This window comes from Capricornis sumatraensis, chromosome 22 (genome assembly GCF_032405125.1).
Source record: "Capricornis sumatraensis isolate serow.1 chromosome 22, serow.2, whole genome shotgun sequence".
NCBI lineage: Eukaryota > Metazoa > Chordata > Mammalia > Artiodactyla > Bovidae > Capricornis > Capricornis sumatraensis.
This window is the reverse complement of record NC_091090.1, coordinates 22468163-22493221: the sequence shown is the minus strand read 5'-3', so window position 1 is coordinate 22493221 and position 25059 is coordinate 22468163. Positions and strand designations below refer to the sequence as shown.

Here is a 25059-nt window from a genome sequence, read left to right as displayed (position 1 = left end):
AAAAATACCTCCAAGATTTGTATCTCCTCCCCCCACCCTTCTCCCCGCAAGCAACTATCTGCTTTTTCTCTGTGTCTATAACTCTGCTTCTGTTTTTGTTATGTTTGTCCATTTGTTTTATTTTTTTAGGTTCCACACGTAAGTGAACTCATCCAGTGTTTGTCTTTCTCTGTCTGACTTATTGCATTTGGCACAATACTAAGTCCATCCATGTTGTCACAAACGGCCAGATTTCATTCTCTGTTTTGTGGCCAAGTAATACTCCATTGTATGTATATAGTCTCTTGACTGTGACAATTTCTCATGCTTGCCTTGTTTTTGATGATGTTGACAGTTTAGAGGAGTATTGGTCAGGAGTTCTGCATAATGTCCCGCAAGTGGGATTTGTCTGCTATTTTTCTTATGATTAGACTGGAGCCTAATCTTTAAAATAAGTATTTATTACTTTACTATTCATTTTTCGTTGCACTGAGTCTTCATCCCTGCATGCAGATTTTCTCTAGTTGCGGCCGGCAGGGACTACTCTTCGTTGCAGTGCACAGGCTTCTCATTGCAGTGGCTTCTCTTGTTGTGAAACGTGGGCTCTAGAGCACGGGCCCCGTAGTTGTGGCCCACGAGCTCAGTTGCATCCTCGGCATATAGAATTCTCCGGGACCAGGGATTGAATCTGTGACGCCTACCTTGGCAGGTAGATTCTTAACCAGTAAGCCACCAGGGAAGTCCTGGAGTTTGCGGTTTGGGGGGATGAAACCATAAAATGTCATTCTCATCACATCATATCAAAGAAATATTCTATCCACGTGGTTTTTCTCTCTTGATATTAACCTTGATTACCTGCCTGAAGTCGAAAGTCCTATTTGTCAGATTTTTTTTTTTTTTTGGCACACTGCACCCCTTGTGCGTTCCTAGTTCCCCTAAGGGGCCCCCGGCAGTGAAAGCATAGAGTCCTAACCACTGAATCGCCAGGGAAGTCCCACGTTTCTCTATCTTGAAGGTACTCTTTTCTCTCAGTTTCCACCCTGTCCCTCTTTGGAAGGAAGTCACTACGAGCTGCCCACACTTAAGATGTGGGGAATTACACGTCACCTTTGACATATTCCCATCATTGTGTTTTTTGTTTTTGCTACTTTTTTTTTTTTTTTTCTTAAGCATTTCCGTACTTTTTGGCACTCAGGATGCTCTGGGCTCATTCTGTATATTTCTTGTCACACCCTCCACCCTATTCCTAGATTTAGACATTCCGTTCTCACTTGTCTTGTGATGAGAACGTTTAAGATCTATAGTCTTAGCTGTTTTCAAATAAACAACACAGTATTATTAACCATAGTCACTGTGCCATATGTTACATCCCCGTGACTTTTTGTTCTTTTTATTTCTTTGGGCAACCTGTGCAGCTTGCAGGATCTTAGTGCTTTGAGTAAGGATTGAACCCTGGCCCCTGACAGTGGAAGTCTGAAATTCTAACCTCTAGATCATCAGGGAATTCCTTCCAGCACGTGTTTGTCACTGAAGTCTCTTCCTTTTGACCACTTTAACATATTCCACTCTGTCCTCATCCCCACCTCTGGCAACCACCAATCTGTCCTCTGTATCTGAGCTGTTTTTAAGTTATTTAAAACATTTTTGTAGATTCCACACACGAGATCATCCTGTGTTTGTCTTTCTCTGAGTTGTTTCATTTAGCACGGTGCCCTCAAGAGCCGTTCCTTTCATTGCAAATGGCAGGATTTCTGGCCTATTTTGACCCCACTTTCTCAGAGAGCAGAGGAAAAAATTCCGGAGCTATTCTGGGGGACCTATGTTCCCCGATGTGAGCTCGTCTTTGCAATACAGATGGAGGCTGAAGAGGGGGTCTGAAGGGAACGGGGGCAGCAGCTATGGAGAGCAGCGGTGAGTCATCCTGAGGCAAGCTCTACCACGTGACCTCAGTCACAGGCACCCAGCACGTGCTGAGCAGGGTGCTGGCAGCACGGTCTCATGCCCTTTCCCAGCAAAACACCGCTGTGAGCAGAGGAAGCTCCCCACACTGAGGACCGGAGGAGAAGAGCAGAAAGTGTGATCACAGACCATCTCTGGAGATAGCAGAGATGTCATGGGAATGGCCTCCCAGGCATTGGCGGAGCGGGTATTTGAATGGATTGAGTCAGAAAGAGTGGTCAGGGTGTGCATGCAGAGAGCAAATTTGACCACCAAGAGGAGGGAGCAGCCAGGCCTGGCCGTAGCTAGGGGGCGGGGGTTGGGGGACAACTTCTGTTTTAGAGTTTGGGTGTGGAGGAATGTGATGAAGGCAAGTTTGCAAACGTGTTGAATGCATGCCTGAATTAGATATATTTATTCAGTGTATGCTGGTTCGTCTCACTTCTCCAGTACAGCGCAGTCATGTGGTCAAACTCTGAGGGTGCCTCTCACATCCTAGTTGGGGTGAATGGTGCCCCCTTGGGTTGTTCAGAGCACAGACTATATATGGGGCTCTGCTCAGCACGGTGACAACGGAAGCAGAGAGGGTAGGGGGTCCCCAGAGGAAAAGAACCAGATACTGTTTTTTAACATGAGAGAAATCATTTTGAGCCGAAACCTATTTTGTGACCCAGGCCTGGCCACAAGGCTTGCACTTGAGTAGGTCTCAGTAATGATGGGCTTAAGGGAACAGAAGAACAAATGACTCATGAGGCAAGAAAAGTCAGAATGGGAAATCAGTTATAAATTATGACTTCCAGTTCTGTTTCACTGGTGAAGATTAGCCAGAGGTGCTCAACCACCACCTCCAAAGAAACGTATGGGATGACAAGGTTGACCTTTTCTGACCCCTGGCGACTTCAATCAACTGAAGCCTGTCCTCTGTTAACCTTTGCCGTAATTCCAGGCAGAATTCTCCTCCTCTCAAGCCCCCTTCATGCATATGCATATACCCTCAGTTTAAAACTTCCAATAAAAAATTCAAAAATTACTCTTTTTTAACTTAAACACAAAAACAAAACAAACAAAAAACTTGCCCAATTTTGCTGTCGGAGAGACACAGCTTTGGGGAAGATCTCCGGTGTTCTCCTTATTTGCTGCAAGTAATAAATCCTTCCTTCTGCTCTTTGAGTTTATTGTCTTTTGGCTTAGCATCCACTAAGAGGGGAACCCAGTTTTCAGGTGACAATTAGAGCTTCACCCTCTTCCTCTTAGTCATCCATGCAGCACCGCTCTGAGACAGGCACTGTCACCCCCATTTTGGGGGGCGTTATGCCACATGGTTTGTAGGATCTCGGTTCCCAGAGCAGGGATTGAACCCCAGCCACGGCGATGAAAGCCTGGGATCCGACAGAAGATGGTGACATCTCCCGCTGGGGCAAGGGACAAAGAAGGAGTAGGGTCAGCGTCTGGCTGGACTCCCCAGAACCAACTGGGATTGCCTGGTCCTCTCAAAAACTCAAGTTTTCCAGCCTCTCCCAAAGGATCCCTGCCCCCACCGGGGGACCTTCGCTCCTTAGCTGCTCTGAAAAGAAAAGGTGGTGGAAGACAGGGTTGAGGAATCAGTCTTTAAGGCCCTTGTTAACAGACTGTGACCTCTTTCTCAGACAAGACCGCAGAGGGTGGGAGAGGAGGGTGGCAGGGCCGGAAATGATTGCTCCGAGGTGGTGGGGGAGGCAATGGAGCAATGGGTGGTTTTCACAAAGGCGACAAAGGGCAGGGCTGGTGCTGGAAATTGGTCACCAGATCCAGGAAGACTTGAATCCCACCCCCACCCCCCACCCCCAAGCCTAAGAGGAATGGGTGGATTTAATGCAAATAGAAGGAAGCCTCTGAGCTCTTAGTGCAGGAGGAAATGAAGCCTGCTACCCTGGGAAGCTCAAAGTACACAGAGCCGGGAAGGATTCCAATTCATTGGAGGTTTAGATTCGTTAGACCCTATTCTAAAGGAATTTAGAGGCTGTCTCCATGCAAGAGGCTGCAAAGCTCCCAAGCACAGTTGCCCGGGGCAGGAGTAGGGACAGAGAGCCACAGGGAGATCTGGAAGGTTGAGAGAAGTGCAGCTGGGGGCACTGCTGGTGGTCTCAGTCTGCCCGCTGCAGCAGGAGGCTGGGGTCTAGGGGCTGAAAGCTGGAGGCATCTGAGGCAGAGACTCCAAGGTCAAGGACTGGTGGACTAAGGACAATAGCCAGGCAGCAGTTTTTAAACAATAAGAATGATTTGAATATGAATACCTTTCAAGGCAGGAATGAACTAATCTGTGGCTACAGTCCCCCACTCCTCCCCAGCCACACGTCCTAGAGGCTCAGTGCATTTCTATGACTGGCTGACTCCTGTAGGATTTTTGAACTCTGGTGAGACAGCAGCAGTGCCACCTTTGGAGATTCCAGTCTGAGGGAGGAGATGGGAGGGGAGGCTCAGTGTCCGGCTGCTCCCGGATGTTGCTCCAGGTACCACGCTGTGATGGGGCATTCCTTGCCTTTAGCGTCCCCAGCACTGCCCATAAATGCCAACAGCGCCCTCTAGCTCTGTGACAATATTTGCATTTCCAAATGCTCCCTGGACAGGGGTGTGGTACCACCCCAACGAAGAACTACTGGGTTCCCCCTTTTTGGTGCTGAGGAAACGACTTACACCCCTGTCAGCCTCTTCCTGACATAGAAACACAGAGACACAGAAGCCAGTGGCACGTGTTGTTCATTGTATTAATGCCCCCCACACCCAGTGAGGGGGAGGAGGGAGGGGCCGTGAAACAGGGGAGCCTGAGCAGGGTGGAAAGCGTGGACCACCTCCCCAGCTGGGGACCCTGGGGAAAGTGTCACTTAACCTGTAGTGAAATATACTTGGAGAGGGAGGAAACTGGAGTAAATCCAACCACCGAAGTCTGGTTGGGGTAAAAGAAAAACACTTTGAGTGGGGAGGGTGGGCCCGGGAGGGTGGGCCCGGATGCCTGCTGATGGAGTGAGCCTGGCATCCAGGGTCCATTCCATCAGCAGAGGCCGCAGAGCTGAGTGCAACGGGGAGTACACCGACCCCAAGCCAGAAGCCCTGGGGGGCTGGTGGTGGAAGGAAGTCGGGTTCCTGCAGTGACTCTAACCCCACATAGTTATCTGCAGCCACTGTGGGGTGAGAAGAACATCAGAAGATGGGAGAGGTGGGGCACGATGTCTGTGGAGAGGGAAGGGTCAGCGGAGCCACGGGTGGGGGTGCCTGAGATCCCTTCCGTGTACCTGGTTTAGGTCCAGGGAAATCTGGCCAGTGTTCTTAGGGTCCATGGTTAGAAAGTACGCTGTTTCGGGAAGGAGGCAAAGGGAGGAGAGTTGGGAGGTGAGTCAGTGGTCACCCATTCTCAACTAGGGCAGAGGTCAGAAAGGGTATCCGTCTCTCCAGCTACATCCCCAGTCCCGTAGGGAGTTAATGATAAGGACTCCTTCCTAAAGCCTTGCTCTGAACGACGGCCAGTTCTGAGTGCTCTCCAAATACTATCTCATTTAACCTCTACCGTGGTCCTATGCGGGCAGCACTATTATCTACACTTACAGGCACAGAGAGATACAGTGACTTGGTCAAGGCAACAGAGCCCGCAAGTGGCGGGCTGGGATTTGAACCCAGACTGTCTGCCCTGTGGAGGGGAGTGTTCTGGAGCAGGGCTTCTCGTGCAGGTATGCGGGAGAAGGCCGGTGGGCCAATGGCCCGGGGTGGGGCGTGGGCAGGTGCCCGCCTGACTCACTGAACATGGCCTTCAGCCTCAGGAAACAGCTGATGAAGCTGTCAAACTCCATGATCAAGCTGTCATTCGCGTACCTGGCCACCAGCACCTGCGTCACCTTGTTGTTCAGTCTGATGCCTGGGAGAGAGAGGGGTGCGGAAGCAGAGAGTCCAGCCTTTGGCCACTGCCTCCCCTATGTTATGTGTTAGTCGCTCAGTCGTGCCCGACTCTTTGCGACCCCATGGACTGCAATCCACCAGGTTCCTCTGTCCATGAGATTTTCCAGGCAAGGATATTGGCCCAGCCCCCAAACCCTGTCCTGCCCCTAGCCCACCTGCTTTCTCAATTGCCAAGCGCATCTCATAAGAGTTCAAGGTGCCTGACTGGTCCTGGTCACACTCTCGGAAGATGTCCTGAAGGGACAGGCAGTTGTGGTAGGGCCGTGTGCAGGGCACAGTGCTTCACAAGCGGTAAAATGCTTCACAACCAGGACCCCCCGTGCCCCGTCCCCCGCTGGGCTACACCTGAGCTCCCATATTCCTATCGCCTGGTGACCGCAGAGCTGGCTCCTGGCACCTTGCTCAGGGCTCTCTGCCTGTATTCTTTATGTTAGTTGATACCTAGACTCTGCTGGTTATTGAATTTTTTTTTTTTTTTTTTAGCCACATTGCAAGGCAGGGACCTTAGTTTCCTGACCAAGGATCCAATCCGCAGCCCCCACATTGGAAAATGTCCCAACCACTGAGACTGTCAGGAAAGTCCCGGGAACATTTTGACTATTTCATATGGCAGCATGTCAACAACTCCATCCCGGGATATCTGTGTGTGTGTGTGTTTGTGTACATGCACATGTCTAGTCAGGGGCTCCTGTTACAGGTTCATCTTTGTTAGACCTCCTAGTCCTCATTCCTCACAAGGACCTCTCTCACCCCCATAAACTGCCCCCTCAATGCCCTTTACCGTCCATTTCTTGATTTTTCTCCACAGGACCTGAAACTCCTGAAGCCCCAGTTTGCCAGAGCCATCTTTCTGAGAGGAGAGGCAGTCAAGGATATCAGAGGAGGGGGTGGGAAGGACATCCCGGGGGCTGGGAAGCAGAGCAGCTCACTGAGGTGCTCACTACCCCAAGACTGAAGGGCCCTGTAGGTAACTGGGGTGACAGCCAGGAGAACTGGCATCTTTTGTCACCCCAGAGCCTAATCCCCATCCAGAAGGAGGGCATGGCTGGCCAGAGAGGGGGCCACCTCGGGGCAGGCTCAAGGGTAGGGGCTGGGGCAGGATAACCCTGGGCAGGATGGCCCACTGGACGGGAAGATACATCCAAGAGATTGATCATGCGGCGGCAGACGTCCAGGCTGAAGCCCTCAGTTTTGAAGGTTTTGACTGGGAGGGAGGGGGCAGAAAGAAGGGGAGGGGTGAGCTGAGTGTTGCTGGGGTGGGGGGAGGGGCAAGTGATTAAGGGTGATTAAGGGCAGGCTTGCAGCGGGTGGAAGACTCACATCTGGAGACCACCTTGTTGAGCAGATTCTGTAGCTCATACATGCCTATCTCCTTGCCCTAGGAAAGGGGGACTGTAAGCGCTCGCTCTGGCCCCTTCAGCCCCCAGGTACCTCCTTTCAGCACCCCCCAGACCTCTGCCTCTCACCTCTCCACCTGCCACTATGTGAAACAAGCGTACGAAGTCCTGGTCTATGTCACTCTCAGAGATGCTCTCCTGGAGGGAGAGGGGTGGGAGAGGGACATGGTCCAGAGCGCTCCTTCACACTCCAACCCACACATACTGCCCCGAACCCCCAACCCCATAGCCTCCCCTCACCTCTTGGAGAAGCTCAGCGTAGTTGGCTTCATCCAGTTCCCTGGGCAGAAGTGGATGAAGGTGTGGAGTTAGCAGGGGGTCAGGGAGACAGGGACTCCAGTGGGAAGGGTGGAGAGGTCATGTGTATCTGAAGCAATAGGGAATGGGTGCCATGGGACTGGGGTTCCAATTCTGACTCTGCTACTACTTTGGACTTCCCTGCCTCGTGCCTCAGTTTCCTTGACTGTAAAATTAGGGACAGAGTGTTGGTGTCGGTGGGGGCTACCGGATGACTGATCCCTGAGCATGACATCCTACAGCTCAGGGTGGGGGGCAGGTGGCCTTGGAGCAGTGAGGTGGGGCCCCTCACCAGGACTCGCTGTGCTTCTCGGTGAAGACCCGCAGCAGGAAGTCGGCGTCCTTGTGCGGCTCGAAGGTGGAGGGGATGATGATGTATTCCCCCGGGGGCAGCTGGAACTGGCTGCTCACCTCCCGTGAATTGGTGAAGATCTCTGAGAAACCCAGGTCCTGGTACTTGACGAAGAAGTCCTTTTTCAAGTGGACACCCTGGAGGTTCTGAAACTGTACGTGCCCTGCAAGTGGGTCCAGGGTCCTCCGGGGGAGGGCAGGGAGAGAGGGACCCCCACAGTGAGGCCCAGCTGGGCAAGGTTAGGGGGACGCTGTCCGGCTGGCAGGTAACTCCAGTGTGGTTGTTTCCTTCCCTGACTCCCACCCAGGGCCCAAGGGGGCTGGAACCCCGACCCAGTGGCCCCCAGACCCTTCACCGTATTCCACCCCTGGCCCATCTACACGCAGCCAGGGATGGGGTGGGTGTCTGCCGGGCGTCAAGCCCCTCGTCTTCGGTACCTCCTTTGGGATCTGGGAAGGGAAGAAAGAGGAAGGTCAGATCCCCAGGATGGCTAAGGGGCTCAGGTCCATGGAAGTCAGGCTGTGTGTGTGTTGGTGTTGGGGGGGCGGGGTACTGCTAATAAGGGCCCTGGGACACCAGTGTGGGGAGGCGCGTGGGATCTAAGAGCTGTTAAGTCCCAGCTTTAATAACCTTTCCTTTTGCTTTGGACAGCAAAGTATGGTTTACACCAAGTTTTGCGAAAAGGATATTTTATCACTTCGGGTTAAGGATGGAAAGGAAATCCCCCAGAGGTGGTGAACTAACTCACCCAGTCTCACGCTGCTGAGCAGTTGGAGAACTGGGAAAAAACATGGGGAGAGCATTTTCCATGGAGTGCTAACTTTTCCCAGGAAATTCATAGAAACCCAGGAATGAGCGCAAAGGTGCTCATTAAAAAGGTGCTCTATAAAAAGGTGACTTAAACCAAGATAAATACATTGCTCTCCTGCAGAAATATAGGTTCCCGCAGAACCTTTAATATACTAATGGCCCAGGGGAGCTCTGGGTGGGTGTAGAAAAGGCAGCCTTTCCGGGAGGGGTCGCATCTAACCTTAGAAATGGTTTTGGGTGTGTCTGTTAACCTGAGGGACACACAGCCTAGAAGGAGGGCAGGGCTCAAGTCTGCTTTTGTTCATGATTGAGCATATAGAAGGTGCTCCAAGGATACTGTTGACTATGTAAGTGAAAGGACAAATGGGCGTTTCTAGGATTTTGCAAGGCACAGTTTGGGAAACACTTGTCAAGGGTTTTTCCTGGCCAGACTCCATGCCCTTGGTGGGGTGGCTCTGCGGAGGTTTGGGGGCTGTGGGGAAATCTCTGAGCGTGTTGAAACCGGGATGAGTTTGGACATGACCTTGCCTCTGGCTCCCAGTCTCCTTCCTTTTTATTAAAGGCGTTACTATTTGAAAGGCCCTTTGAACAATGCCTGGCACAGAGGAAGTGCTCCTTAAGTGTTTTTTTTTTCTTTCCTTTTTGTTTACACCTCGAGGCATGTGGGATCTTTGTTCCCAACCGGGAATAGAACCGGTGCCCCCTGCGCTGGACCACTAGGGAAGTTCCTCCTTAAGAGTTTTCTATTTAAAAAATTTGGAAAGAAAACTGTCAGCCCTGCCTTAAAAGCTCAACACACCACTCAAGAAAAAGCCAGGGCAGGGGGTTGAGGGGGGAGGGATAAACTGGGAGATTGGGATTGATATACACACACTACTGTAAATACAATAGGTAACTAATAAGGACCTGGCTTCCCCAGTGCCTCAGCCATAAAGAACCTGCCAGCAATGCAGGAGAGAAGGCAGGAGTAACGGGTTGGATTCCTGGTTCAGGGAAGATTCCCTGGAGAAGGAAATGGCAACCCATGCCAGTACTCTTGCCTGGGAAATCCCATGGACTGTCCACAGGGTCGCAGAAGAGTCAGACAGGACTTAGCAACTAAACACCACCACCAATAATGATCTCCTGCTCAGCACAGGGAACTCTACTCAATACTATGTAATGACCTATGTGGGAAAAGAGTAGGTGTGTGTCTATATACCACTGATCCACTTTTTTGTATACCTGAAACTAACACAATGGTGTGGGGAGCAAAGAAAGAGCGAGCTAGGGGTGTGGGGGTGGTTGAAGGGAGGGTGTCCTAGTCCTGGGGCTGTGGGGTGGGCAGTGGTCCGGGGGGTGAGGCCACTGCAGGAGCAAGAGTGGCCAGGGGACCAGCTGGGCGCCCACCGAGTAGATGACAAAGCCGATGGTCTCCAGCTGGGCTCCGTGGGGCCTTGTCCGCCTCCAGTTCTTCTGCATCAGGGCCACCAGGCATGTGCAGACGGCTTCATCGTCCTCTATGTCGTCATCCTCCTCCGGGAGACAGATCTTAAACTGGGGGTTGGTCCAGAATGTGTCTGTGGAGGAAGCAGGTCAGGATGGCCCTGCCCTTCCCGGGGTGGATGGGCTTCCAGGCCACATGCCCGCCTCCTCAACAGGGCCCAGTGGCATCTGATGGACCTTGCCCCTGGGCCCCTGGGCCCCTGGGCCCGGTTGTGCAGTGGGTCAGTGGCCCATCACCCATCCCCTGCCCCGAGTTCCACCCTCACCCTCGCACAGCCCACCCAGGTAGCTCCGGCAGCCCCCTGCAGTGCTGCCCCTCCGCCAGCTGCCCTCGTAGAAGGTGGTGTGCCAACAGCTCTTGGAGTCCCCAGAGACCATGTCGGGTATCACGTTGCAGATTTCCAGGAGGGTGAAGTTGCCAAGGAAATCTTGGTAGGACATCCTGTGGTGGGGGGTGCGCAGAGCCATCAGTGGCACACCCACACCCACGGACCCCCCCGAACCTCCCCGTCCAAGGCTCGGGTGCTATGGGCGGCAGGAGGATGACGGGGGCGGGCATGGGACTGACCAGAACTCCCCGTCCTCCTTCCTGTGCAGCAGCTGCCTCTGGACATCTGGGGCCACCTCCTCCCACTCCTTGGCGCTGGAGCAGAGACAGGTTGGGGAGCAGAGCTCGTTCCTCCCCCAGGGCTCCCCTCACCCCTGAGCTACTTGAGAGTCCTGGTTAGATGGAGAATCTCTTGGTGGCATGGCCTTGCTCCATGGGGGTGGGGCCTGCGGTGTGCTCTGCCCCTCCCCCCAGAGTGCTGGCGGGCCACCTACTTGTCACTCCAGGCTCCATTCCACTCAATCCGGCCCCAGGGATTCCGGACTCGGATCAGCGTTTCTGTCCTGCCTTGGTAGGAGACCTGGGTGGGTTGTGGGCAGAGGTCAGGGGTGTAGGGTCAGAGAAGCTCTCCTTCTCGAGCCTCTCTGGGTGGGGTTACAGGGGTCAGACTCACATCCTGGAGGCCGGTCATTGAGTAAGCATGTCCTCTCACCAGCATACCCTGGGTCAAGGACTCCAGTTCATGTTCATTGGTGACCTGTAGAACACAGAGGGCTCGAGAGGAACTCAGGAGCTGGTCAGGGGGACGGGGGGGCACCTGAAGACAGGTGACAACTCTCTGAACTCCCTGTTTTAAAACTTATTTTTATTGGAGAAGAGTTGCTTTACAATAAATGTCATGTTCGTTTCAGAGGTACAGCAAAGTGAATTGGCTAGACGTGTACATATTATCCCCTCTTTTTAGGACTTTGTTCTTATTTAGATCTGGGTTCACTTTTCTTTTTTTAATTAAACTTTGCCTTTTCAAGTGCTTGCAGACTCACAAGCAATTTTAAGAAATGATACAGAGAGATCCTGTGTGCCCCAAGTCCAACATCCTACAGCGGTAACATCTTCCAAAACTATAGTGCAGGGGCATCCCTGGTGGTCAGGTGGTTAAAAACCCGCCTTCCACAGCCCGGGACCAAGGTTCAAACCCTGGTTGTGGAACTGAGACCCCACACACTGTGGGGCAACTAAGCCCACACACCGCAATGAAGATCCAGTGCTGTCCAGATAAAAATAAGTAATTAGTTTTTAAAAACTGCTAAAAAAAAAAAGCTATAGCATGATATCACGGTTTTTTGTTCTGTTTTATTTTTTTAGCTATGCCATACAGCATACAGGATCTTAGTTCCCCAGCAGGGATTGAACCTGTGTCCCCTGCAGTGGAAGCGTGGAAGTCCCTATAGCACAATATAAAAACCAGAATGAATATGTTGACACAATCTGTTGATCTAACACAGATGCCTCCACTTTTACTAGTATTCATTTGTGTATGTTTTATGTATTGTTATCATATGTATAGTGTTCTGTATCTACCACCATCGCCGCAATACAGAATATTTCCATCACCGCTAACATCCCACATGCTGCCCTATTATAGCCAACAATCACCTCTTATGACCGTCTTGCCTAAACTCTGACAACTCCTAATCTGTTCTCCATTTTTCAAGAATTTTGTCATTTCAAGGCCTTCCCTAGGTGGCTCAGTGGTAAAGAATCCATCTGCCAAAGCAGGAGACACGGTTCCATCCCTGATCTGGGAAGATCCCAAATGCCTTGGGGCAACTAAGCCCGCAGCCACAACTATGAAGCCTGTGCTCTAGCGGTGCAGCTACTGAAGCCTGGGAGCCCTGAGCTCATGCTCTGCAACAAAGAGAAGCCTCAGTGAGGACTAGAGTGTAGCCCCTGCTTGCTGCAACCAGAGAGTAACTTGCACAGCAATGGAGACCCAGCGCAGCCAAAAATAAATAGATTAAAAAATTTTTTTTGTCATTTCAACACTGTCATATAAGCAATCATACAGTATGGAACCTTTGGGGATTGGCTTTTTTCATTCAGCAGAATTTCCTTGAGACTCATCCAAGTTGTTGTGTGTGTCAATAGTTCACGTCTTTCTATTGCTGAGTAGCATCCCCTGAAATGAGTTCACTGCAGTCTGTTCAACTGTTCACCCGTTGAAAGACATCTAAGTCATTTCCAGGTTCTGGTTATTACAAATAGACCTGCTTTGAACACTTGGGCACAGACTTTTGTGTGGACCTAAGTTTTCATTTCTCTGGGATAAATGCCCAAGAATGCCACTGCTGGGTCTCACAGTGACACTCTTGTGTTCAGTCACTCAGTCATGTCTGACTTTTTGTGACACTTTGGACTGTAGCCTGCCAGGCTCCTCTGTCCGTGGGGTTTTCCAGGCAAGGATACTGGAATGGCTTGTCATTTCCTCTTCCAGGGGATCTTCCCCACCCAGGGATTGAACCGAGTCTTTTGCGTCTCCTGCCTTGCAGGCAGATTCTTTACCACTGAGCCATGGGGAAGCCTCACAGTGGCACTCTGAGTTTATTTGTTTATTTGAACAAATAGGTGTTGGGAATCTATTATATGCCAAGTACCACCTTAAGTCCCAGGAACAGCTGTCAAAGAGACAAATGAGGTCGCTGCCTTCATGGAAGGGATTCCCTAGCGGCTCAGATGGGAAAGAATCTCCCTGCAGGGCAGAAGACCTGGGTTTCATCCCCCACTCCAGTATCCACTCCAGTGTTCGTGCCTGGGAAATCCCATGGACAGAGGAGCCTGGCGGGTTACAGTGCATGGGGTTGCAAAGAGGTGGACACGCCTTTGTGGAATATGGAAACTGGAGAAGTTTGGTCATGAATATACACATTAACAAGTGTGACAGTTTGTGACTGTGATAAATGTTGGGGGGAAAAAATCAAAACAAAGTAGAGAGGAAATCAGGGGTAGGAACAGCTAACTGAGATTGAGAGGCAGGCAAGACTAGCCTGAGGAAGGAGCACTGAAGTGGAAATGTGAATGAGAAAGGGCTAGTTATGCAGGTATCTGGGAAAGAACTTTCTAGGTGAAAGCAACAACAGACGCAAATGCCCTGAAGCGAAACCCAGCATGGTTTACCTCGATGGAGCAGCCCATGAGGGAAGATCGCTCTACGGCCTTCCTAAGCATCCTCTGCAGGTTCCTAGGGGGATTCTGCAGTTGGAAGCTCTGTGTTATGCCCCCCGTGAAGTCCTCAAAGCCCTCCACCGTGTTGCCCCCCGACAGAGCTTCATACGATCCGTTCAGCCTGCGGGCACAGAGAAGGCACTGTCTGGGCTCTGTCTAGGAGGCAGCTGGTTGTGAGCTTCGACCTCAGAGGGGACAGGGAGGGAAGTGAGGGATGCCCCGCGGTCCCCCTGCCTCTTCCCCTGGTTCCAGGTGCTTCCGTCGCTGCCAACGGTCAGGGCAGGCTTGGAGGCCAGGCCAGTCGCTTGGCTAGGCACTCACTTGGCGTATGCCTTCTCCAGCAGGGCACTCCAGAACTCAGTGCGCTCCGCTGAGTGCACAAATACCAGCTTGCCATTCTTTGTGGGCAGCCGGTCATCCACCACTACGTCCATCCACTCCCCAAACTGCCAGATCTGGTGGTAGCAAGGTGGGTGTCAGTGAGGTGCGGGCATCTGTCTGCCCCAGGCCCCTTTCCAAACGTGAGCGCGCGCATGCGCGGGCACACACTCCCCCCTCCTTGCAAGAGAACTGTTACACACGTGCCCCCTGGTGGCCAATTCAGTGACACACCAGTGACAGAGAGCCCACCCACCTCCAGAAAAGCAATGAAAGATCTGAACGGCCCTCCAGCCTCTAGTCAGGTTCTGCCATGGAATCCAGAGGGATCCACCCGCCTTTGGACTTTGGCTGGTCTTTTATATCTGAGGTCTTGTGATTCAGAAAAACTCTTGTGACTTTCAGAAATGTTTTTATGACCCGAGGAATTTGTCCACATGATGCATAATTTAAAGAGAAGATTACAAAAATTATGCAAAACTCCCATGTCATAGATGTTGACAGACAAACACACACATATACATGCATATATTGATACGTATATGTGTGTTTCTACTAAGAGAAGGAGAGACAGAGACACAGCGAGAAGCAGGAGACAGAGATAAGAGGAGAATCACAAACCATTACAACTATTTTCTTTTGGGGCTTTAAAAGCTTAGCTTACACAATTTCTTTAGTGAGAGGATATTTCTCTAATAATTAGGCAAAAATCTACCCTAATAAATATCTTTTTTTTTTTTTCAAAAGGAAAGAGAAAATGTAAGCTTCAAAGCATGTACTAATTCTCACGCAGCCTCCACACACACGTGCACATGCCTCAAACACAAATCAACTCTGGCTTTCAAATCATCCTTCACCTGAAAGTGGAAGATGCCAGCGTAGTTCTTCTTGAAGCTCTGCCCCTTGGGCACCACGCGGAACAGCAGTTTGGGGTATGCGGTGAGGGAGCCAATGGCGGCCAGCAGCCAGCAATCTCCTGAAAAGACCGCAGGACTGCCCAGCTGCGCATTTCTGTGTGTGGCCCCGGAGCCCAAGCTGAGGATGGGAACCGGCGGTGGGAGCCCACACGAGAGAGGTTCTCCTTCACCTAATACCTTAGATTGAGGAAGTCGGAGCACCTGCAGGGACTTTAAAAAATGTGTCCACAAGTCCTTCTACAACCCTCCCCCCAAGAGCAGAAGGCTAGCTCCCCTTCCCTTCCATGGGAGTTGGATTGCACGCACACATGCCTTTTTTTTTTTTTTCCTGGCCGAGTGGCACGTGGGATCTTAGTTTCTGGACCAGGGATTGAACCCATGCCTCTCTGCAGGAGAAGCACAGAGTCTTAACCACTGGACCACCAGGGAAGTCCCTGCAGGTTCGTTTGCTTTTAACAGCAGAACCTGGGGGAGGTCACCGTCTGTTTCTCCTGAGACCAGCTGGGGAAGTCAATCTAGCCTCCCCCTTGTTCTGTCTCAGGCCACGCACTCTGGGGGATGCCAGCTACCATGCGGGGATGCTCGAGTGTCCTACGGAGAAGCTACGTGGCAAGGACCCAAGGCCTCCTGCCCGTGAGCGTGCCATCTTGGAAGGGGACTCTCCAGCTCCCGTGAAACCTCATGAGAGACCCTGAGCCAGACCCACCCAGCTCTATTGCTTCCTAATTTCTGCCCCGGAGAAACTGTGAGATGATAGATGTTTGTTGTTGCTTTAAGTCACTGAGTCTTGGAGCAATTAATAACTAATATGTTGCTGTTCAGTCGTTAAATTGTGTTGGACTCTGTGACCCCATGGTCTGTAGCCTACCAGGCTCCTCTGTCCATGGGATTTCCCAGGCAAGAAAACTGGAGTGGGTTGCCATTTCCTTCTCCAGGGGATTTTTCCCAACCTGGGATTGAACTTGTGTCTTCTGCAGGCAGGTTCTTTACTGCTGAACCACCTGGAAAGCCCAATAAATAATATAGCACCCTGCTTATTCCCAGACCCAGATGGCAGCAGGTGGGGGTGGAATCTGGCTTAGAGGAGGAGCAGGGAAACAGAAGAGCTGTCTGAGCCTTGGGGTCCCAGGTCCCCAGCCTTAGAAGACACCCCAGGCTTTCCTGCTCTGCACTCACCAAGCACCCCCTGGCAGATGTCAGTTGGGCTGACCCCATTCACGATGAATTGAGGATTGCTTGTGATTTGCTGCAGAGAAGGAAGAAAGGTTTCAGAGAGCCCAAGCCATCCCCTCTTAACCTCCCTCCTACCTCCTTGGGGAATGCTGCCTGCCCCTTGGATTCTAGGGGAAACATGGATGGGGGAGATAGGGTGGAGGGGAGAAGCTGGCATAGGTGTAAGCTGTGACAGCAGAAGTCAGTGAGTGACCTTCCCAGGGTCATCTGAGAGATTTTACTTAAGCACTTCCAGAACTGTCCTTAACCCGAATGGAGGAGGAATCCAGGGCAGAGCCAAGAGAGGGCGATGGGGGATTGGAAATTGTGCAAGCAACTGGGGCGTCACTACACGTCCCATCCCCAGGAGTCCACGCCTCCCCTCCCGGTGCCCACACTGGGCCGTTGCCAGCTGATGTTCTGCACGTGCTTGGAGTCGGGTGCCAGCTCCTTGAAGCCTAGTGAAGTGGGTTCTGCAGGGAAAAAGGGGTCCTCGAACAGCTCTCCCCTCCGTAGGCAGAGTGCTCGCAGTTCCTCAAAGCTCTGGTTGTTGTAGTTCTGGGCGTTGTGGTGCTGGCCCACGCCCTTGGCCTTGAGTCGGTTCTGGCTTATGTGGGCCGCAATCCCTCTGTCAAAAACGGTCTCTGCTTAATAATCAAAGGACAAATAACCCATTAAAAACGGACAAAGGAGTCCAACGCTCCAATCTGCTCCAGCCCAGTTGCCTGTCCCGGATCTGGCGCCACCGTGCCCAGGTGCCCCGTGTGCAACAAGGAGGTGTACTTTGCTGAATGGGTGACATCCGTGGGGAAGGACGGGCATTGGCCTGGCCTGAAGCATGAGAATTATGGAAAGACGCCTACCTTGGGGCGGGGATCAGGTGGAACATGAAGGCAGGCCCTGCTCTGCAGCCATGCTCAGACCCAGAGGTTTTGGGCATGGTGGAGCCGAAAGCCACACTTTGAAGTAAACCCAGGTTTTGGAGACCCCTCTCTCCAGCTGCCTGCCAGGCCGCTGCCCTACAGACTGACAGCAGGCCTTCCCCACAGGTACTGGGCTTCTCTGTAGACCCCCATGCCCTCAATAAACCTGGACCCTTGGGAGGAAAAAAAATGGACAAAGGATCTGAATCGGGGTCTCTCTGAAGAAGATATACAAATGACCAATAATCACATGAAAGTTAAGTGTTCGTTGCTCAGTCATGTCTGACTCTTTGGAACCCCATGGACTATAACCTGCCAGGCTCCTCTGTCCATGGAATTCTGTAGGTAAAAATACTGGAGTGGGTTCTCATTCCTTTCTCCAGGGGATCTCTCCAACCCAGGAATCGAACCTGGGTTTCCCACATTGCAGGCAGATTCTTTACCATCTCAGCTATCAGGGAAGCCTGCTGCTGCTGCTACTGCTGCTAAGTCACTTCAGTCATGTCCGTTTCTGCGCAACCCCATAGATGGCAGCCCACCAGGCTCCCCCGTCCCTGAGATTCTCCAGGCAAGAATACTGGAGTGGGTTGCCATTTCCTTCTCCAATGCATGAAAGCGAAAAGTGAAAGTGAAGTTGCTCAGTCCTGTCCGACTCTTAGCGACCCCATGGACTGCAGCCCACCAGGCTCCTCCATCCATGGGATTTTCCAGGCAAGAGTACTGGAGTGGGTTGCCATTGCCTTCTCCAGGGAAGCCTACTAGGACAGCTCTAATCCAAAAGATTGGTAATGAGACGTGTTGGTGAGGATGTGGGGAAACTGGCATTCTCAGACACTCCTGGTGGGGATGTGAAAGGGTGCAGCTACTTCAGAAAATAGTCTGGCAGCTCCTCAGTTAAACACAGAATTACCACACGATCCAGAGATTTCACCTCTAGATATATATACCCAAGAGAGATGAAAGTATGTTAATACGTCCAGGACTTCCCTGGTGGTCCAGAGGTTATGAATCACCTGCCAACGCAGAGGACATGAGTTCAGTCCCTGGTTCTGGAAGACTCCACGTGAGTCAGAGCAACTAAGACTGTGCGGCACAACTAGCGAGCCCGCGCTCCGCAACAAGAGAATCCACTGCAGTGAGAAGCCTGTGTACTGAAACTAGAGACGTGCCCCACTCATCGAAACCAGGGAAAGCCTGCGTGCAGCAACAAAGACTCAGCGCAGCCAAAAATAAATATGTAAATAAAATTAAAAAAATCTGTCCATACAAAAACCTGTACACAAATGTTTATAGCAGCAGGATTAGTCACAATAGTCAAAACGTGGGGGGAAAAACCCAAATGTTCATCAGCTGATGAATGGACAAGCAAAATGAGGAATACATAGACGATGAAAAGAAATGAAGCACTGAGATGAACTTTAAAAACACTTGGCTAAGTGAGGACAGCGGTCACAAAGGACTACATATGATATGATTCCAATTATGCCAAGTGCTCCAAATGGGCCAATTCATATAGAGACAGGAAATATAATCATGGTTGCCTAGGGCTTAGGGGGTTGCAGGGTTGGAAATTGATGGCTACAGGGTATGGGATTTCTTTGGGGGGGAGAATGAAAAGGTTCTAAAATTGATTGTGGCAATGGTTGCACAACTCTGTGAGTGTACTGAAAGCCATTGACTCCTACACTTTAAATGGGTGAATTATACGGTGTGTGTGTGAATCACAGTTCAATAGAGCTGCCTTTTTTTTTTTTTTTTTAAATGATCTCCAGACTGTGCAAACAGACACTGCCTTTTGGGGAGAGGGGAAATAACGGAGAGTCGAGGGCAGGAGGGCAGAAGGAAAGGAGCGTCTCAGGGACGAGATCCAGTTAGGGAATGGCCCCACGGCTGAGTCTCTGAGAGGAAAAGTCAGGCCGGCTGACAGACCCTGGGTCAGCAGCAGTGGGGGGACCCAGGATCCGTCCTCCTGCACAGGGACTGCAGGCTCTTACCCGCTTCCTGAGGCTTTCCTAACCGTGGACTGATTGCCCTCTGCCACCATCAGTGAACCCCAGGGCAGAGCACGGAGGAGGGGCAAGAGGAGCTGAGACCACAGTGCAAGACCCACTCTGAATCTCCAGTCCTACCCACCGGGCGCCCAGGGACGGTCCTCCCATCTCCCCATATTCTCAGCTGTTTCTGAAATAAGGAAGCACTTAGCGGGAAGGCTGGAAGGATGTGGTCTAAGTTAAACAGAGCCCAGTGGGGCCCGGGGTGAGGGAGGAACCCAGAGTGAGGAAAAGAAGAGGGCAGCTGCAGAGAGGGGCAGGGGTCCTGGGCTGTCTAGAGGGGAGACCAGATTGGGCCCCTGAAGGGGCACTGCGCTCCTCAGAGGCAGGAGCTGGGGGCTCAGCTGTGCTTCCTCCCTCGAACTGGTCAGGAAGAATTAGAGCAGCTGAGCTGACCGGCCTGAGCGCCTGCTCTGCCGGGCACACCAGGCCCAAGAGAGGGCTGTGCTTTACCCACAGTTACCAGAACAGGAAGCCGCAGCGCCAAGGTCAGGGGTTGGCCCAAGGTCACAGAGTCAGGGTTGAGGTGGATTCAGTCTGACCGCAGAGCCCAGGCTAGGCTCGTGACCTTCTCACCACACTGCCCTGGAGGGAGGCCAGGGGACCCAGCACCACCTCCCCTTGCTCGTCAACTAGGGAGGCCACAGGCCATTTGTGGCTGAACTTACCTGATGCCCCCTTACTCTTCCCACCACCCCAAACAAGCAAACCCATTCTTCAGTCCCTCATCAGTGTCTCCTGGGACTTCCCCGGGTCCAGGAATGACCCCTGTTCTCTCGACTTATTAGCCTGACAAACCTACCCAGGCTGCCCCTGACCAGCCCAGCACCTCGGAGCACAGGCTGCCTCGGTGCCTCTGCTTGGAATCATTCCTGACCCCATGCTCACATCTGTCCACTGGGAAGAGTTCTGACTCAATGCCACCCGCTCAGTGAGGCCGCCCCCAGATAGGCCTGTGCCAAGTTGGGACTGCCCTGGTGTCCGACACCAAGGTTGGGGGGTTTCCGGTTGTGGAAGACCAGAGTTGGCGGCGGGGGAGAGAGTAGGTGGGTGGGAATCTGGGACTTATTCCCTTCACCCCTTTTCCCTCCAGCCCTTTCTCTTCCAACCTAAGCCCTCTGGGCTTCTCTTAGGAATGATCGGGAAGCTCCCTCTCCCTCCCTCAGACTAGGGGAAAGCGAAGAAAGGGGTGTGTGTGTGCGCGCGCGCGCATCTGTGAAGTATTGTGTGTATGTGTGGAGAATATGTGTTTGTGTTTACGTGGTGTGTCTGTGCAGCGTGTCTGTGTGTGTGGAGTATGTGTGTATCTGTGGAGTACATGTGTGTATGTGTGTGTCTGTCTCCATGGAGAACGTATGTGTGTATGTCTGTGTCGAGTGTGTCTGTGTGTCTGTGTAGTGTGTGTGTGTCTCTGCGTGTAAAGAGTTATGAGTGTATCTGTGGAGTATATGTGTGGGAGGAGGATGTGTTTTTCTTTTGCCCAGAGATGAAGAGGGTCCTGAGAGGAAGGACGAGCCCAGAATTCGTGCTCGTTTCACCGCCAGGCTGGTCCTCACCCAGTGTTGCCGTCGCTGGCAGGAGAGGCTGTTCCTGACTTGGGTGGGTGGAACCCAGGGCCCCCCAAAGAAGGTAAGTCAGCTCTTCTTCCCGGGGGGCGCTGTCAGGAGATGCTTTGGCTGCCTTAACTGGGGAGCAGGGCGCAGGGGCTGCTGGCGTCCAGCAGGTAAAGGCCAGGGATACTGCTAAACGTGCTACAGAGCGCAGGACAGGTCTTACGACAAAAGTTATCCTGTCCCCAAACGTCAAGAGGGTGGAGGGTGAGAAACCCGGGTTAAGTGAAAGGCCTAGAGCCCCACATAGGGAGGGAAGCCTCTTTGCCCTTCCTCCAATGGGGCTGCCCCGAGGCCTCTGCCCGGCTGCCCCCAAGAGTGGCTGTGCTGAGCTCTTGGGATGGGGGAGGGGGTCTGGGAGGACCACAGAAGGTGCTGGTGTCCCAGAAAACTGGAGAACATCAGAGAAGAAACCAAGGTGATAAGTCTCCTTAATCTCCCTGGAGCCTTCCCTCAAGCTCATCACCCAGCTGAGAGGTCATTGCTCACTGTCCTGGTCTGCGCTCCTGACGCAGCAGCTGGGCTTGCAGGGAGGCCTCACACACACACACGCACACGCACACTCCACCACAGTTACCCCCCAAATGTCTCAGGCCCAGGCATGGGCAAGCTCAGACAGACAGACAGACAGACAAGGCTGGCTGGGGGAAGGCGAGGCAGATGGCCAGAGCAATATGTGAAAGCAAGGCGTGAATAGATAGGATGATTTTTGTCCCGGGTGCGTGTCTTGTCTCTCCCATCAGACCGGGGACCTGTAGATTTAGGGGCTAGGTCATGTCCAGGCTCCTCTGAGCTCCACTGTCTCCCCAAGTTTGCTCAGATTCATGTCCACTGAGTCAGCGATGCTGTCTAACCATCTTATCCTTTGCCGCCCCCTTCTCCCTTTGCCTTCAATTTCGGGAAGGGACCCTGATGCTGGCAAAGACTGAAGATTTAGAGACATCACCTTAATTCTCAGAGCAGGGAGTAAATTAAGTAAATGAAGATGTTGTCTAGACTGGGCTTGGGTCTCCCCTTGGCCTACACTTCCCAAGAAGCCTGGAGACCGTTCCCCAGGCGGCTGTGACAGCAGAGTGGCTGGTCCCTCTCCTTTCCCCAACTCAGCGGAGACAAGGAAGTTGTTCTCCTGAGGGTCTGACCATCCATGGCCTGTTCTTTCCCAGACTGGCTGAGGAAAAGGCCCAACTCCTGAGCCTCGGGAGCATCCTGTCTGATGGAGTAGTCACCCCCAAGGACACACAGCCCCTTCCTGGGGTGGGGGAGGTCCTCGTCTGCCAGGTACATGAGTGGGACAAACCCCATCAGCGCCTACCTGGAGAGTACAGCATACTGGTAGCTTGCATGGTGCTTGACAGTTGAAGGTTCTGGGGATGGGGGGTTTGCAGAGGACCCCTCCCCCCCCAGAACTCTCCCAGAATCCCCTGGGATTCCTAAGTCAGTGGCACGTTTTTAACAGCTGCCTTCTTCCCACTTGTCCCCCACAGGCTGGTGCTGGTACTAATGGCCCCTTTCTATCTGCCTGGTCCCCACCCACCAGTCCAAGGGCCATCTCCCTGTGGGGACAGGAGACCCAGGACTCCCACCCTGGGGGCCACCACCAGGCTGGCTGTCCTCATGCCATCATCTCAGGATAAGTCTGAGTCCCTCCCTCTTTTTCCGTCCAAGACTGACAGGTAGGGGCTGTCCCTGACACCCCAACGGGATCTCTTTTATCTTGAAAGCCTCCTTGATTCCTGAAGCCACTGACGTAGCACTCACCCTGTGCATCTCTGACTTCACATGGTCTTCACTCTGCCTCTCTCTTGTTCTTATAAAGACACCAGTTGTACTGAATTAGGGACCCATCCTTTTCCAGCACAACCCCATCTTATCTAATTGTTTCTGCAATGACCCTATTTCCACATAAAGCCACAGACTGAGGTACTGGGGATTAGGACTTCAATATATCTTTTTGGGGGATGACATTCAATCCACAACATTCTTCTTGGCATGGTTAGGCCACTGGCATGCCTCAGAGCAGGCGAGGGGGTGTTCCTGGCTTAATTCCATGACCCCTGGGGAAAGGGTCTGGTACCACACCAGTCATTTTGGTTTATTTTGGGGTCCTTGACTAATTACTCTCCTTTCCATGTCAGTTTTCTCAGCTGAACTGTAAAAAGTTTGAATGAGGCAAGATATCCTGTCTTTAAGCTCCCATAGCATCCTAAGGTTTTTTTCATCCTGCCTTAGCTCCACTGTGTCCAGGTTGTGTTAGCTGGGGCAAGGGACATCCTGGCCGTGGGCCTCACACTTCTCATCTGTCAATTGGAATAGGGCTCCTCTGAGGACTCCATGACAGGTCCATCTCATTTCACTGAACTTTGAAGATACTGCATTTTTTTTACAAATTGAAGGTTTGTGGCAACCTTGCTCTGGTCAAGCAAGTCTACTGGGGCCATTTTTCCAAGAGCATTTACTCCTTTTGTGACTCTGTCATATTTTAGTATTTCGAACTTTCCACTAGCAAAAACATTACGACTTGTTGAAGGCTCACATGATGCCTAACATTTTTTAGCAAAAAAGTATTTTAAAATTAAGGTATGTAGATTTATTTTTATTTTTTTAGAAATAGTGCTATTGCACACTTAATAAACTACAGTGTAAACGTAAGTTTTCTGTGCACTCCGTTCAGTCGCTCAGTCATGGCTGACTCTTTGCGACCCCATGGACTGCAACACAGACCCCATGGACTGCAGCACGCCAGGCCTCCCTGTCCAACGTCAACTCCCGTAGCTTACTCAAACTCATGTCCACTGAGTCGGTGATGCCATCCAACCATCTCATCCTCTGTCATCCCCTTCTCCTCCTACCTTCAATCTTTCCCAGCATCAGGGTCTTTTCCAATGAGTCAGTTCTTCGCATCAGGTGGCCAAAATATTGGAGTTTCAGCTTCAGCATCAGTCCTTCCAATAAATATTCAAGCCTTATTTCCTTTAGGATTGACTGATCTCCTCGCAGTCCAAGGGACTCTGAAGAGTCTTCTCCAACACCACAGTTCCAAAGCATCAATTCTTCGGAGCTCAGCTTTCTTTATGGTCCAACTCTCACATCTATACATGACAACTGGAAAAATCATAGCTTTGACTAGATGGACCTTTGTTGGCAAAGTAATGTCTCTGCTTTTTAATATGCTGTCTAGATTGGTCATAGCTTTTCTTCCAAGGAGCAACTGTCTTTTAATTTCATGGCTGTAGTGATTTTGGAGCCCAAGAAAAGAAAGTCTGTCGCTGTTTCTGTTGTTTCCCCATCTATTTGCCATGAAGTGATGGGACTGGATGCCATGATCTTAGTTTTTTGAATGCTGAGTTTTAAGCCAGCTTTTTCACTCTCCTCTTTCACTTTCATCAAGAGGCTCTTCAGTTCCTCTTCACTTTCTGGCACAAGGGTGGTGTCATCTGAGTATCTGAGGTTACTGATATTTCTCACAGCAATCTTGATTCCAGCTTGGGCTTCATCCAGCCTGGAATTTCTCATGATGTACTCTGCATAGAAGTTAAATAAGCAGGGTGACAATATACAGCCTGTGCACTGGGAACCCAAATTTGTGACTTGATTTACTGTGATATTTGCTTTATTGTGGTGGCCTGGCACGGAACTCAGTTATCTCTGAGGTCACTCATAGAAAGTGCTAGAACAGTGCTAGACCTAGTGAGCACTTCCATCTCTGTCTGTCTTGTCCTCTGGGTTGTGGATGCCCAGGAGGCAGCCTTGCCCCTCACTGTGTCACTGGTGCATAGTAGGTCCTCAGGATGGTTTGATGGAAGGATCAAGGGTGAGACACCCTTTGCAGCCTCAGGGGACCACTGGAAACTGCGCCCCTGCTGGAAACTCAGACAATTTCTGCTCATCCAGCAGCTGACTGGTTGGTTTCCCCAAACCCTTGGCCCAGCAGCAGCTCTAGCCTCTCAGGACTTTGGGTTACCCCTGGGGTACACATTTCCCACATTTGCAGGTCTGACATACAGGACACACAGGCAGTCTTTATCAGGCTTTCCACTGTCTGCTGTCCTCACTGTTGGCCATTTCTTGGTGACAGTCTGCAGGCCCTTGGGGTACTCATTTCTTCCTCCTTCTCTGCCTCCTCTGAGGTCTCCTCTCCCCTCTGGGAGTTGTTTGACTTGCTTTCTTGCTTTCTGGGTCCTCTTGGTGGGCAGTGGGTGGCAGGTGTGTAGGAGGATGCTTCAGGGCCTTAGG

The 25059-nt window shown here is 51.7% G+C and overlaps 1 protein-coding gene and 1 pseudogene across 1 annotated transcript; one reads left to right on the top strand and one right to left on the bottom strand.

Moving 5' to 3' along the window:
- Nucleotides 1-5048: 5048 nt before the first annotated feature.
- CAPN11 (calpain 11) lies at nucleotides 5049-16917 on the bottom strand. Its single transcript, XM_068994147.1, has 22 exons — nucleotides 16914-16917; nucleotides 16639-16868; nucleotides 16207-16276; nucleotides 14971-15089; nucleotides 14057-14190; nucleotides 13688-13856; nucleotides 11187-11270; nucleotides 11008-11093; nucleotides 10754-10828; nucleotides 10467-10627; nucleotides 10090-10259; nucleotides 8328-8339; nucleotides 7831-8042; nucleotides 7482-7521; nucleotides 7311-7379; nucleotides 7165-7222; nucleotides 6984-7048; nucleotides 6626-6694; nucleotides 6000-6078; nucleotides 5687-5803; nucleotides 5187-5245; nucleotides 5049-5075 (listed from the first exon to the last, which is right to left on the bottom strand). The coding sequence occupies exons 1-22, from the start codon at nucleotides 16915-16917 to the stop codon at nucleotides 5049-5051; spliced, it is 2109 nt and encodes a 702-aa protein (XP_068850248.1).
- A 60-nt stretch (nucleotides 16918-16977) lies between these two features.
- On the top strand, nucleotides 16978-17212 carry LOC138097917 (cysteine-rich protein 1 pseudogene; annotated as a pseudogene).
- The last annotated feature ends 7847 nt before the right edge of the window (nucleotides 17213-25059 follow it).

Bases quoted from the DNA above. Each gene is read 5' to 3' on its own strand.
- CAPN11 (XM_068994147.1), bottom strand. The intron at 10,260-10,466 runs GTGGGCTGTGCG...CTTCCTCCACAG, and splicing joins GGGCTGCCGGAGCTACCTGG to ACACATTCTGGACCAACCCC. The intron at 5,804-5,999 runs GTGGGCTAGGGG...TCTCTCTCCCAG, and splicing joins CTTGGCAATTGAGAAAGCAG to GCATCAGACTGAACAACAAG.